This window comes from Onychomys torridus, chromosome 7 (assembly GCF_903995425.1).
Source record: "Onychomys torridus chromosome 7, mOncTor1.1, whole genome shotgun sequence".
NCBI lineage: Eukaryota > Metazoa > Chordata > Mammalia > Rodentia > Cricetidae > Onychomys > Onychomys torridus.
The window spans coordinates 14,082,392-14,096,374 of NC_050449.1; the positions used below are offsets into that span (position 1 = coordinate 14,082,392).

The window sequence follows — 13,983 nt, forward strand, 5'->3', positions numbered from 1 at the left end:
GTTGGTATGTAAAATGAATAAAACATTTCTTAATAAATCTGTTCATGCTGACAGTTGTCATAATAAAAAGTAGAGAGTGAGCAGACAGGATCACACAGAATCATCATGCAGTTTAAAATGACCCCTTGTTTCTAGATCTTGGCAACTAAACTTTCATTTCCATGAATTCTACAGAGAGGAATGGATACTTTCTTTATTGATGGTTAAGTAGAGAGACATATGTGTATTTGCAAGTGACCTCCAGTTTCATTTCTTCAATCAACTGAAGGAAGCTATTTCTTAACACAACTTGCTGGTCAATTGGTTAGTTGTGGAAATTAAGTAGCTGTTCTTAACTGAATTATTCTATAAATCAATTCTTAGCTAATAAGTATACTAGTTTCTACCTCTGAGAGGACTAAGAAGAAATTTATAAATGAGAGGCCATGAAGATAGTTCAACCGGTAATGTGACTGCTGCAAAAGCATTAAAATTTAAGTTCAGATTTCTAGTACCCATGTTAAAAGAAAGAAAAAAAGCCAAGTATTGTTGTGTGGGTCTATAACCACAGCTCTAAAGGGGCAGAGACAGGTGGAGCCCTGGAGCCCATTGGTTAGCTAGCCTAATTGAATTGTGAACTTTATATATGGTGTGAGAACTTATCTTAAAATCTTTGAAAGAGCTGGAGCGATGGCTCAGTAGTTAGGAGTATTGATGGTTCTTTCAGAGCTCCCAGGTTCTATTCCCAGAACCCACATTGTAGCTTACAACCCTCTGTAACTCCAATACTAGGGTATCTGACGCCCTCTTCTGTTCTCTTGGGTTACTGAATTCAATAAAACACCATCTACATAAAAATAAGGTAGAGAACCATCCAGAAAGACACCCATACTTGATGCATGCACTTATAAACTGCACATGCACCTGCACACACATGAACAGCCACACATACAGTGAGATGATTCAGTGGGTAAAAGTGTGGTGATATTGTGTTCCCTAATATATTGTGCACCCTAATAAACTTATCTGGGGTCAGAGAACAGAATAGCCACTAGATACAGAGGCCAGAAAATGGTGGCACACATACCTTTAATCCTAGCATTCCAGAGGTAGAGATCTGCCTGGATCTCTATGAGTTCAAAGCCACATTGGAAACAACCAGGCATGGTGACACACACCTTTAATCTCAGGAAGTAATGGCAGAAAGCAGAAAGGTATATAAGGCGTGAGGACCAGAATCTAGGGCCTGGTTAAGCCTTTAGGCTTTTGAGCAGCAGTTCAGCTGAGATCTATTTGAATAAGGACTCAGAGGCTTCCAGTCTGAGGAAACAGGATCAGCTGAGGAATTGGCGAGGCTGGTTCTGCTTCTCTGATCTTCCAGCTTTAACCCCAATACCTAGCTCCGGGTTTGATTTTATTAATAAGACCTTGTAACAATTCATGTTACAAAAAGGTACTTACTCCCAAGTCTGATGACCTGAGTTTGATCCCTGGAATTCACATGGTGGAAAAAAGAAAAATCAACTCCCTCAAGTTGTGCTCTAATCTCCACACATGTCATGCCACACATACATATATGTGCACATGTGCAAACACACACATGCAATGCACACATACACACATATACAAATAAGGAAATTCTTTGAGGAAACACACATTCTGGATTTTTGTGTCTTAAAAGGGCTTATCACTTTGGATGAACATGTTGTTTAAATGAAATTTTAAAAATATTATATATATATAATATATTATATATAAATTATAAATAGACATATATATTCACAATTTTTTGTGACTACATGAAGTCTAGGAACCACAAATAATAGAAAAATATGACATTTGTCCTTTTGAGACTGTCTCAATTTACTTACTAGGATTAGGAGATGTTAATGTGATTGATTCCCTTTTCATAGATGTAAAGACTGAGCTAATGGGAAGCTGAGTAATTTGTCTCAATTCATACAACTGCTACAATGCAGATCTGAACATAAGTAATAGTCATGCTATTTATTCTAGCATTAAGTTATTATTCACATAATATGTGAGAGTTTGTGTTGGATTTGGATTCTTTTTTGTATTTTTAAATAACGTTTTATTTCTATGTATTTGTGTGTGTGTGTGTCTGAATGTGTGCCATATATGTACAGATGCCTGTTGAGGCCAGAGAGGGCAATGGATCACCTGCAACGGAGTTAAACACGAGTGTGGAGTGTGGGTCCTTTGGAAAAGCAGTCCTCTGAACTGCCGAGTCATCCCTCCTGTTCCATTTTTCTATATTTTGACAAAATTTCTTTTTATTTTTTATTTTTTGATCATTGGAAACAGTCTTTCATTTATGAGAAACTCACACAAACTTCACACAAAACCTACATTATGCAAAGCTTTGACACAATTCTACATGTATTATAATTTATGAGTGTGGGTTGGAGAACAGATCATTACTATAATTAACATTAGTGACAAGGGACATTTTCTATCAGAAAATGATAGAAACACACTCTTGATGACATCTCCTTTCTCTTGAGTGGGAAGCCCAAAGTATTTAAGGGAAAGTCTGCCTGCCCATCCTTCCCTTTCAATGGCAAGTGAGATTTATTCTCAGGCTGGGGACATTTCAGTAATACTGTGGCTCAAGCACTTTGGCTGACAAGAATGTCCAGCCTTAAATTGCATATGTGTCATCCATGACTCTGCTCTGGACATGTAAAAGACAAGCTAAGTGGAAGCCAAGAGGTAGAACCGAGTGGTGCAGATAGTCAGCTGACTTCCTGGGCTAGATCAAACATACACTGCCGAATTCCATGTCATTGGCCAAAACAGCTATAAAGTACACACATAGAACACTCGCCCTCCTCCTTCTCCCCACAAATGACTGAGTTTCAGGTCCCTATCCTCCAGCCAACTCTCTAGTCTTCAGAGCCACTCTAGGCTCTCAGGTCCCCTGAGTCCACTCAGTAGGGCTTCCCTGGCCAACTCCTTTGAGGAGTTGTCAGCTGACTGAGCTAATGTCACCTCATCCTCTGCTTACTTTTGGCTCTTGTGTTTCTCTTCATTGAACTGTTCTAGACAAAATCATTTCTGTTTGGATCTGCTAAACATTGCAACAGTGCATTCAATCAGTGGGTAGAACTCCTTCCTAGAGCAGGCCTCCTGAGACAAGATGGACAGGCTGTAGCTTTACATTCAGATCAATGGGGCTCATCTGAGGTGAGGGAGGGTAGAGAGTGGACACCTGCTGGCTTGGGCCTAATTTATTTTAGTCAAAACCTAACACATAATTTCTTAATATCAACAATACTTTCCAGTGGACTTTAGATGAACTGACCACTCCTCACTTACCACATCCAACTACCAGAAATTAACAACAACAACAGAAAAAAACCTAAAGCACATACACGTGGCTTTCTTAAAAGTCTGAGAGAGCAGAGTTGATCTTTATTTCCTTATTAAAAATGTGGGGTACTTTTCCTTAGAGTCAATACGATGTCTTTATTTTACAGTAAGTACTCTTTTGATTTCAGGTCTTCACAAAATTGCTTTTTTCTAAACTTTTGAAGTAGAAGGTACTTTCAACAAAAATACAGTGCAATGTCAGCACCTTTTTTTCTTTTAAATATAGAAATAAATAAAATAGTTCACTTTTTTTGTCTTTGTCAGTTTATGTTGTTTCTATTGTGAGCAAATTCCACTCTGAGCTGGGTATTTTCTCACAGAAATTTCAAGCAGAGGCAATGAAGAATTTCAAAAGGAAAAAAAATTAAAATCTTATTGCATAAACTTGAGCCATTTCCGAAACTTGGCTGAGCTGAGCTGAGAGATGCTGGAGGCTTTTCCATCCAATCCCTGCAGGTTCTGGCATTAGGTGAAATTCATGCTCAGGAAGGGCTGGATGAGAGGAGAGGCAGAGGAGCAGACTCGTCTGGATTCTCTTCACCTTCTTCAGGAATGGCTTGCTTGAAGGATGCACAGTTCCTGGGTCACAGAGTGGACTGTGTGAGCAGGGCCTCCCAGCTGTTCTCAGGGACTGCCAATGAGGTGGACAGTCTTCCTTATGCCCGAGGCATCGGACCGAGTGTTGCTTTGGTTTATTTCGGGAAATGCTACTGGAAAGATAGAACAAAGCGCCTGGCAGGCACTATAAAAAGTAGAAGAAATATGGAAGATGTCATCATTCAATGGGTGGCTACATGCTTTTAGGCAGGGCCGAAGGGAGGGAGATACAGTGTGTAGTATTGCTCCTCCTTCCAGGAGTACCACCTCAGTGGCTCTGCCAGGGCTGAGTCTGTGACTTGCTGACATTGCATTCCTGTGTTTAGATGGAAGCTCATCTTGGCCAAGACAAAGGTGAGGGGAACCCAGCAACAAGGAAAGGAGAGAGGAGCCAAGGGAAGTGGCCACTGCTGTTCAGGGCCAGAGCTGGAGGGAGGCCAAATGTAAGTGCGCCAAGGCTTCTCTGGGATGGCTGCCATTTTCTCACAAGCAGAGAGAAAGATGTAAAGGTCATGGAGGGGTCTGCTCTATTGAGCCACCAACTCCCACTAAGGAAATTCTACACACACACACACACACACACACCCGTGGCTTGCTTCTAAACAGGATATTACTTTATTACTTCCATTTCTTTGATTCATCCATTCTCTCTCTCTCTCTCTCTCTCTCTCTCTCTCAGAGGAATCTGAATCTAATAATAGCTAGCATATATAAATAATATTATCAATGTTATTTGTTCTTTGTTTCCAAACCCCATGTTCCTCTTCTCTTGAAAACTGGGGAAATCAACTCTGCTCCTGGAGGACTCTGATTCTGCTCTTTTGTTGATTTGTTTTCAATAGTTTGTGCTTCTGTTGTACCCAGAATAGAAGGATGCTAGGAGGGGAAGGGACCTGTGGAAGGTAGGAGAAAAAAGCAAGGATAATGGGAAAAGCCCAAGTCGTCTTTCATATATATATATATACACCTCAGAACTAGAACAGTGACCAGAGTCGGGGGGGGGGGGGGGGACTAATTAGCCAGAGAGTCTATCCCATGGGCTCAGCAGCTGCCCTTTTTATCTGCTGTGGGTGAACCCCGCCCACTGCGGCGTCCTCGACAGGAGCGAAGCTCTTTCAAATCATCCTCATCAAAGCCGTAGAAAGTTGACGTGTCACTTTCTGACGTGGAACCGAGTAAGTCCTCCGTGGTATGTGCTGCGGCTGCTGCTTCCTTCCCCTTCCTGCTTTCTCCTCCCAAATGAGCAGAGCATCCACAGTCTGCACAGGACACCAGCTCTTCAGGCTTCCCACTCTTCTTATTCATGTTGGAGACCCCCGCCCCAAAGCAGAAGTTATCAGGAATGACTGTCCCATCTGGTACTTTTTGGGTTCTGTGGTTCTCATTTCTGTGTTTGGGCGGACACTGAGTGTCCTGGTCTTGGGCTTCATCCCCCTCCATCCAGCAGGCCAGATGAGTGTGAGCATAGTTGTAGCTGAGTCCTGGTTGATTCTTGTCATGTTTGCCACAGATGTCAGACGTAGGGTTTGTCATGGTCTTCCTGAGAAGCCGTATCATGTCTCCTCCTGCCACCTGCAAAGGCATGAGCCCGTCCTCTGGTCCTGTTCTTGCGCTTGGGAATGTCCTCTTCCAAATCCTCCTCTTCATTCCCTTCTTCTACATTTTCATCATTTTCCAAAACCCTCTGTATTTCCTGGATGCTTTCTTCCTCTCTGGCATCCACCTTCTTCTCCACACCCTTACCATGAAGCAAGGCTTTCAATGTGGTGCTCTTAGAGGCAAAGCCATCTTTCTTCAGGGGCAGCTCTATTTCAGGTTTTATTTCCAGGAGACGAAGCTTTGGGTCCTTCTGGTGGATGCAATCATTGCTTCTTGCGACAGCAGCGGGCAGGGTATATGTACAACTGGCCCAGACCAAGGCCTGGGCCTCAGTGCCTTTTGTCCATCCAGATGTAGCAGTTGTTTCTGGGCTACCACAGTCTGCGAGTCCAGGAAGGGCAGACACATGCTCCGCTCTGCACACAGCGGTGAGTTGTAGCTCCCGCAGTGCTCAATGGCTTCCTTGTAGAACTGGTCCCCAAGCGCTTTCAGGAGGTTGTGAATGACAGTCACCATTTTGCTACAATGTAACAGAGTTTTAAAGGTTCGCTCAGGGGAAGTGGCAGGCCAATCAGAGCATGGGATACCGGCCTGCAGGCCAACCGGCAAGGCTGGTTGCCAGGTAGGCGGGGCCTGCATGGTGGTAGTTGTTAGGGGAGCTTTGACAACTTTTCCAATGTTGATTCTCAATGGTATTTTCAATACAAACCCTGAGTTTGAATACATGACAATGTATCATAACAGTCTATTTTTCAGGAGTCTTGCTGTGGTTTGAAGGAGAAATGTCCTATGGTCTCATGTGTTGGAATTCTTGGTGCACAGCTGGAGGCACTGCGTGGGAACTTTTAGGAGGTGGAGCCTTGCTGGAAGAAGTGAGTTTAGCTCCACTTCCGTTCTAATCCCTGACTTTGGATGCAATGAGGTCAGTCAGCCTCCTGCTCCCACCCCTGCCTTCTCTGCCATGGCAGATTATGCCCTTCGAACAGTAATCCAGAACAAACCCATCCTGCCTAAAGAAGCTTCTTGTTGAGTATTTTGTCACAGCAATGAGAAAAGTAACTTATACAAACGTTTGTGTCACCTGATTGTGCAGTTCACACTGCTAGAATCAAATAACACAAGTAGTTTACACACCATACCCCAGTGGTGAGCAGTGGTGCTCTATGTAAAGTGTTTCTGGTATCTTTGGCATTTTCACAAAGAAAATATTGTAGAATAGTTGGGGAAGAAATCCAGGAAATACAGAAATGACTGGTTCATAGATTCTAGACAAATCAAACATTTAAAATTCTGCTAATAAGATATGATTATACTTTTGTAGTCAGGAAGTTGACACACACTTACACTGGGGGATACGAGTAAATTTAGCAAGAAGAATAACCTTATCTATTTAGTCTATTCAACATGAGAAGTTTTTTCTTCTTTTTTCCCCCAGCTCTTGTGTAGCCCAGGCTAACCTCAAACTCTCTATGTGGCCAACGATGACCTGAAACTTCAGATCCTTATGCCTCCGCCTCCCAAGTGACAAGCAAGAACTTCAGTGCTCAATTTGTGTGATGCTGGTTGGAGCTCAGAATTTTGTGCATACTAGACAAGCATTTGGGCACCTAAGCTATGTCTTTAGTGCCCAAAGTAGTTGTTGAAACAAAATCATTGATTAGTTGTTAAACTAGGGATTTGATTGTTTAGTGTGCTGGTTCTCCACACATCAATTATTACAGACTAAATAAATACCCTCAGCAAATAGCCCTGATGGGATGTACTGTAGTCAAGGAGGTTGGATGATGTAGAATTTAAGGGCCAGTAAGATTCAGAAGCAGGTACTAGGGGATGTTTTAGGATGAATGGTGCTAAGGAAGTGTATGGCAGATCCTTGGTGACCTGGGAAGATGCTGTGAGATCCATTTGGGGTCCTCTGGGGGTTTTCATCTACCCCTGCCCTCTGCTGATCTTTTAAATGACTGGGGGAATCTAAACAGAGGGGAATTCATACCTGTGGGAGTGGAGGAAGTGTTTGGCATTTCTTCAGAAACAGTGGCCATTACTGATGCTGAAAAATAAAAATAATTTAAGTGTATTAGGAGATACAAGGAAGTGACACCTTCCCTATTCATAGCTAAATGAAGGTGAGTTCCAGGCATGGGATAGGGATTCACATTCATGGGCTTACTAATGAATAATGGAGACTCAAGATACTTACTTCTGTGGGTGGTGGCCAGAATGTGCTGTGTATAACCTACATGGATAGTGAAAATAAGGAGGAATTGAGAAAGTAGTGGTGTGGGAGGAGAGGAGTATGACTCTGAAATATAGCTCACCATTGACATGGAGACTGTTCTGGTCCAGGGTGTAGGGTCCTAGCTGCATGATGCCATCATTCAGTCTCTTCATCTCCCAGTACAGATGCTCTCTATCTAGCCGTTGATTAGAGGTGTTGGGGTGGTAGGTGCAGATGGCATCTACTCCTGTGGCTGTTCCATTGTTCTCAGGCCTGGGAAAGGCAGGCAAGGGGATTGACATTAAATGGATTACATAGGGAGGGATCCAGAAGTGTCTGGTATAAGACTGGAAAGGGCCAGAAGAAATGAATCACCTGGTATATTGCTGAAAAGACAGACTTACACTCTCTGAATATACTGACTCTTTGTGGCCATGAGCAGACATGGGGTGAAACTTAAATGTAATGCAAGACTCAAACTACATCCTCATGTCACAGTGCCTAGAGGGCTCATATTTACAATAGATGAAAACTGGAATTGGGAGCAGAAAATTATCTTAAGAGAAGTCCTGTGCACTGAACTGAAAACTGCCTCCTTTACTTCCAAGTCATAGATAAAGGAAAGAATTAAGAATAGCTGAATATTAGGATCCTGTAGGGGTTGCAGGCTATGGGGGATAGCTGTGGACAAATGTTAGGAACAGGAAGTAATGTGGCACTGGAGGTTATATGTCCTAAATTCCCCAAAGTTGAGAACATAAAGACAGAAGGAAAGCTGAATAAACTGGTTTAGAATACCTGAGGTATGACTGGTCCACTATCCTTGTGTTGTGTGTGTGTGTGTGTGTGTGTGTGTGTGTGTTTATAAAATCTTTTGTTTTGTTGGGGGTGCATGATGGTGTATATGTGTGTGTGTTCATGCTTATGTATGCATGTGGAGCTTAGAGAATAACTTGTGTGTTTATTCTTCCTTGGGAGCCATCCATCTTGTGTTTAGATTGTTCTCTCTGTCTTTCTGTTCATTTGTGTCTGTCTCTGTCTCTGTCTCTCTGTCTCTTAGACATAGGTCTCACTGATTTGGCTAGGTTGACTGGCCAACCAATCCCAGGGACCCTCCAGTATCTACTTCTCCAGTGCTGGGTTTATAAGCACACACTATCATGACTATGGTCCCCATGCTTGGTCAACAATCACTTTATTGACTGAACTATCTCTCCTAGTCTGTTGTTATAAGGTCTCACCTGAGAAATGTCAGTCTGCATCCAGAGTACAGTGGGCCAACACTGGTTTTACTGAACAACGCCCTGAGCTGTGGAGAGAGGGAGAGGCATGAGAACTATGCTGAGGACTTAGGGTTTATGGCTTCCCTCCTGGTCATGGCATTGTTTGGTGAGTGCAGCTTTCATCTGTGGGTTGGCCTTTATACACTGGAGTGGGCAGCTCACCAGTCTCTGCAGGATTCTCTCAGTGGCATTGAACTTCCTGGTTCCTGGGTGACCCATGTCCTCCACATACTCCAGATTAATGACAGTGAAGTTGATGGTAAAAGGCACTGGAAGGGGACCTGCTACTCCAGGAGGAGAGAAGTGATGTGAGAAACACAGTGTCTGAACATTATCTTTTTCTCTCTCTCTGAACTTGAGTTGCGGCATTTACCAATGTGCATCTTCTATCACTCAGAAGGGGTTTCTTCAAAAGTGGACAGTTTCCTCATAAAGAAGACTCAAATATCAGCTTCACCTGATAGTTACCAAGGATGAATAGGATTACTCTAGACTGGTAAATATGCTATCAACCAGAAAGGAATTATATCTGACTCTCAGGAGAATGAAAGTCATATAAACACTCTCCTTTTGGAATTTTGTTTTCAAAAATGTGTTTTTGACATCTGATTATTCATTGATTGATTACATGTGTGTATGCTTCGATATATCTGTGATTGAGTATATGTGCACATGCGTGTGTGCATGTGTGTGCTTGTACACATGTGTTTGACAACCTGTGCATGTGGATGTGCACACATATGGATGACAGAGTACAGCCTAGTTTTTTTTCCTTCAGGGACTGTCCATCTTTCTCTTTTTGAGACAAGGTCTTTAATTGGCCAGGTACTCATCAGGTAGGCTTGACTGGCTGTCCACTGAGTCCCAGTGATCCACAAGGCTCTATGTCCCATAAACTAGCATGATAAGTATATGACACCATATCACTTTCCTTTTTTCTTTCCTTCCCCCCCTTCTCTCTCCTTCCCTCCCTCTCCCTCTAGCATACATGAGCTCTGGGGAATTGAATTTTGATCCTCAAGCTTGCAAAAAAAAAACAAAACAAAAAAACTTTAGAACTCAACTATCACACCAGCCATTATTATTATTATTATTATTATTATTATTATTATTATTATTAAGAAAAATATGTTGGTCATTTGTGTAAGAGGTCCTGTTTAATGAGTTTATCCACAATGGAGTTGTTACTGTGAACCAAGTGGCTATTATGATGTCCATTTCACAGATTCAAACACCAAGGCAATGAGGACTGGCAAAAATGGCTCATGGGGTTAAGCTGCTCTGCCAAGCCTGATGACTGAAACCCTGAAACCCACGTGGTGGAAGGACAGAACAGACTCAAGTTGTCTTCTGAATTCCCCTTGTGCACAGTGATACACACACACACACACACACACACACACACACACACACACACACTCACCCCAAACAAGCAACCAATGTAAATGAAAAATCCCAAGCCAATGAGAAATTAAGTAAATCGCCCAGATCACTGAACCCAACTTGAATACAGGACATATTACTGTAGTGTTCATATATTGCTTATTCATTTAACACATGTGAGCTTATGTTATTGTGTTAGATTCTGATAACTTTTATATAATTGACATTTTTCAAGCACTATATCTCAGCACCAATTTTTAATATAAATCCTATAATTCTTTCTGACAAGTTCTAATATTGTCTATCCCGGTCTCCAGCTAGCTATGTAGTAAAGAATGACAAACTTACCATCCTGGCTCCATCTTCTAAGTACTGTCATTAAAGGCATCCACCAGCATACACAGTTTACATGATGCTGGGGGTCACACCTAGGATTTCATGAATGTTAGGCCAGCACTTTACCAGTTAAGCTGTATCTGTAGCCAAGCCTTTCGATTTTGAATCATGATAATTTAGCATAGCAGTGAAATTTGAGGGAACACTTACTTCACCATATGATATAATTCTCTGTATACTAGATGAAATTAGGGGAATCTGCTAACAGAGATTAATAATAATTCTAAAGGGTGACAGATGGGTTTTGCTTGCCCTGTTTTGAGATATTTTTGGTATTTTTTCCAACTTTAACTTTTTAGCTTTTAAAAATTCTGTGTTAGGGAGGATGTATGCACATCTGTATGAGCATGTGCATACGGAGGTCAAAGGGCAACTGGAGAACTGGTTTTCTCCTTCTACCATGTGGGTCTCAGGGATTCAACTCATATTTGCAGCCTTTACCTACTGAACTATTACAGGCCTTTTACTTTTTATAGTTCTCATAATAAAAACATTACAGATGGGTTGGAAATAAATGAAGAGCATAATCCTGAAAGTATAGGAATGATTTGCCATGGTTCATCAATTCTGAACAAATCAAATTTTCCTTAAAAATATATGACTATAGTTTTTACAAATTGTAAAGGACCTGATACGCATTTATATTAAGGAATATATATGTGTGTATATGATGAATTATCCAGAATAACAACTTGGCTGAGACACTTGACAGCACACTAGTGACTGCATACTAGATATCTAGTCTCAGCCAACAGTCCTGCTCCTGTGTATCCTTCTAAGGTTTTAGGATTTAGAAGGATTTAGAAGTCCATGGCCACTAATAAGCATGAGCAACAATTACAAGAGATTCTGAGTATCAGAGAATAGATAGGATTAAAAGGATTCTTTGTGACCTAGGAAGAACCTGTGAGAGTCAAGAGTCAACCTTAGGATCCTCTGGAGTATGCCACTTCCTCCACTTCTTCTCTAGACTCTAAAGATTCTAGAACCACTGAAAACATCTTCAGAGAGGAGAATTTCTACCTGTAGGGCTGGGAGAGTTGGCAGTCATTTCCGTAGAAGCAGTGGTCATCATAGAAGCTGTGGAGATAAATTCTCAGATGATTAGAGTAGCTTTAGCTTGGAGACATCAGGGAAAGAACACAGATGTTGGGATTAATTTTGTGCTTAAGACTCTGTCCATTCCAGGCTAGAGATGAGGGAGACTTGTGGCAATTTCCTCTGAACTGAAATATGCATTCCAAAAAGGAGAGGGGAGGAGACTTAAAAAAATGAATAAACTTCACAAGTCTGGTAAAGCTAAAGCCAGGAGATTCTTAGAGCCCAAGATTATAGAAGAAGGGAAAATGTTTAAGGCAGAAGCTATAGTTATCTGAGGTGCCTAGAAGAGGCTCTCTGACCTGGTGAGCTGCCTACAAGCCAAGTAGAGAGCTTATAGATGCAGCTTCGGTGAGTTTTCATCCATGCTAGGGTAGCTATTGACTATGAAGCTGCCTTTGAGTCATCCTTGCTCTTGTGAGTAACCCTAATAGACTCACTGGTTACCCAAGTTGGATGGCAGTGTAATTGCTACTTTGGTGTATAATCATTTCCCTCTCTGGGATGAGTAAATGTCTGTGTGTCATGTCTCTCCAGGAAAAGTCTCACATCAGTTTGAGAAATGGAGATTGGACTTTTGACTGCTTTCATTCAAAAGATCTGGGAGTCATAGGTGCCATAGAGATTTATAAAAAACTGAGAATACTCACTCCTGGTGGTGGTAGCCAGGATTGGATGTGTGTAACCTATAAAGAAAATGAGGAAGAGTGAAAATGGAGGGGGACAGTGATGGGGAGGTAAGAGAGAGGAGAATGTGGGCTCTTCATTAAAGCAAAGTGAAGATGGCCACTACTCACCATCGACATAGAGACTGTTCTTGTCCAGAGTGTAAGGACCCAGTCTGCTGACACCATAGGTCAGCTTGCTGAGCTCCCAGAACATCATCTTTCTGTTCAGTCCCAGGCCAGTGGGGTCAGGATGGTAAGTGCAGACAGCATCCACTCCTGTGCCTGCACCACCATTTTCAGATCTGGGAAGGATAGATGAGACAATACACAATAAATGGATTCCTTAAGAAGGTATCCTAAAATGCTAGGGTAGGGCAAGGAGTAGCCAGAGTAAATGCAAAGGTTGATAGAGGCTCAGAGAGATAGATCAGCAGGTAGAACAATTTGCCACCAGTCTTGACAACTTGGGTTCAATCCCTGGGGCCCACATGGTGGTGCCAATAAATTATCCTCTGGATTCCACATGAACACCATGGTACTGTACACACACACACACACACACACACACACACACACACACAAAGTACACACACACACACACACACACACACACACACACACACACAAAGTACACACGCACAAAGTACACATGCACAAATGCATGCACACACTTATACATGTATTTCAAACAAATAAACAATGTTTAAAAAGGAAAAAGAGAAGATTGGAAAAGACCAGAAGCCAGAGTTAGATTCTGAGCATATTGATTTCTACTAAACTGAGACAATGAGAAGTCATGGAGTCATGCATTTTTATCAAACACGAGACTCAAATCTCCACTCTCATGTTCTAGTATCTGAGGAGCTCACATACCCAAGGCAAATGAGAGCTGGATTTAGAAATGACAGCAAGTGAAAAGGGCAATTTTTGTCTCCACAGTCATCAGAGGACAGAATTGGAATGTGTAAGGCCACATCCTTTTATTACAAAGGCAGAAAACAGCATTGAGAATTCAGACAGGATAGTGGCAGGAAGGTGGTAGGATTGGAAGACACCTTGTGTTAGGACTTCCTCACTTCACCTGAACAGAAGCTACCCAGAAGAACAACAGAAGGAAACTCAGTACATTTTTAGGCTTGACATCCCATTTCCATATCCCCAAACCCACCTGAGTGAGGTCAGCAGGCAGCCAGAATACAGGGGACCAACACTGGATTTTTGGAACAAGGGCCTCAGCTGTGGAAGAAAGTTAGAGGAGTGAGGAGAGATGAGCAGGTAGAGGTGAGGCAGAAGTGAGGCTGGCAAGATATTGAGATATTTCATCCTTGGCTGAAATGGGCCGGGTCTTCTTAGAAGACTTATCTTTGGG

General features: G+C 42.1%; 1 protein-coding gene and 1 pseudogene across 1 annotated transcript in view; both read right to left on the bottom strand.

The window, feature by feature from the left end:
• Positions 1 to 13,983, bottom strand: part of Muc16 (mucin 16, cell surface associated) — a 197,643-nt gene that overhangs the window by 97,594 nt on the left and 86,066 nt on the right. The window contains 9 exon segments of the mRNA XM_036192391.1: positions 7,562 to 7,618; positions 7,769 to 7,804; positions 7,887 to 8,059; positions 9,028 to 9,095; positions 9,232 to 9,353; positions 11,872 to 11,928; positions 12,597 to 12,632; positions 12,744 to 12,916; positions 13,783 to 13,850. Coding sequence (XP_036048284.1) covers positions 7,562 to 7,618; positions 7,769 to 7,804; positions 7,887 to 8,059; positions 9,028 to 9,095; positions 9,232 to 9,353; positions 11,872 to 11,928; positions 12,597 to 12,632; positions 12,744 to 12,916; positions 13,783 to 13,850 — 790 coding nt within the window.
• Positions 5,011 to 6,084, bottom strand: LOC118587800 (annotated as a pseudogene).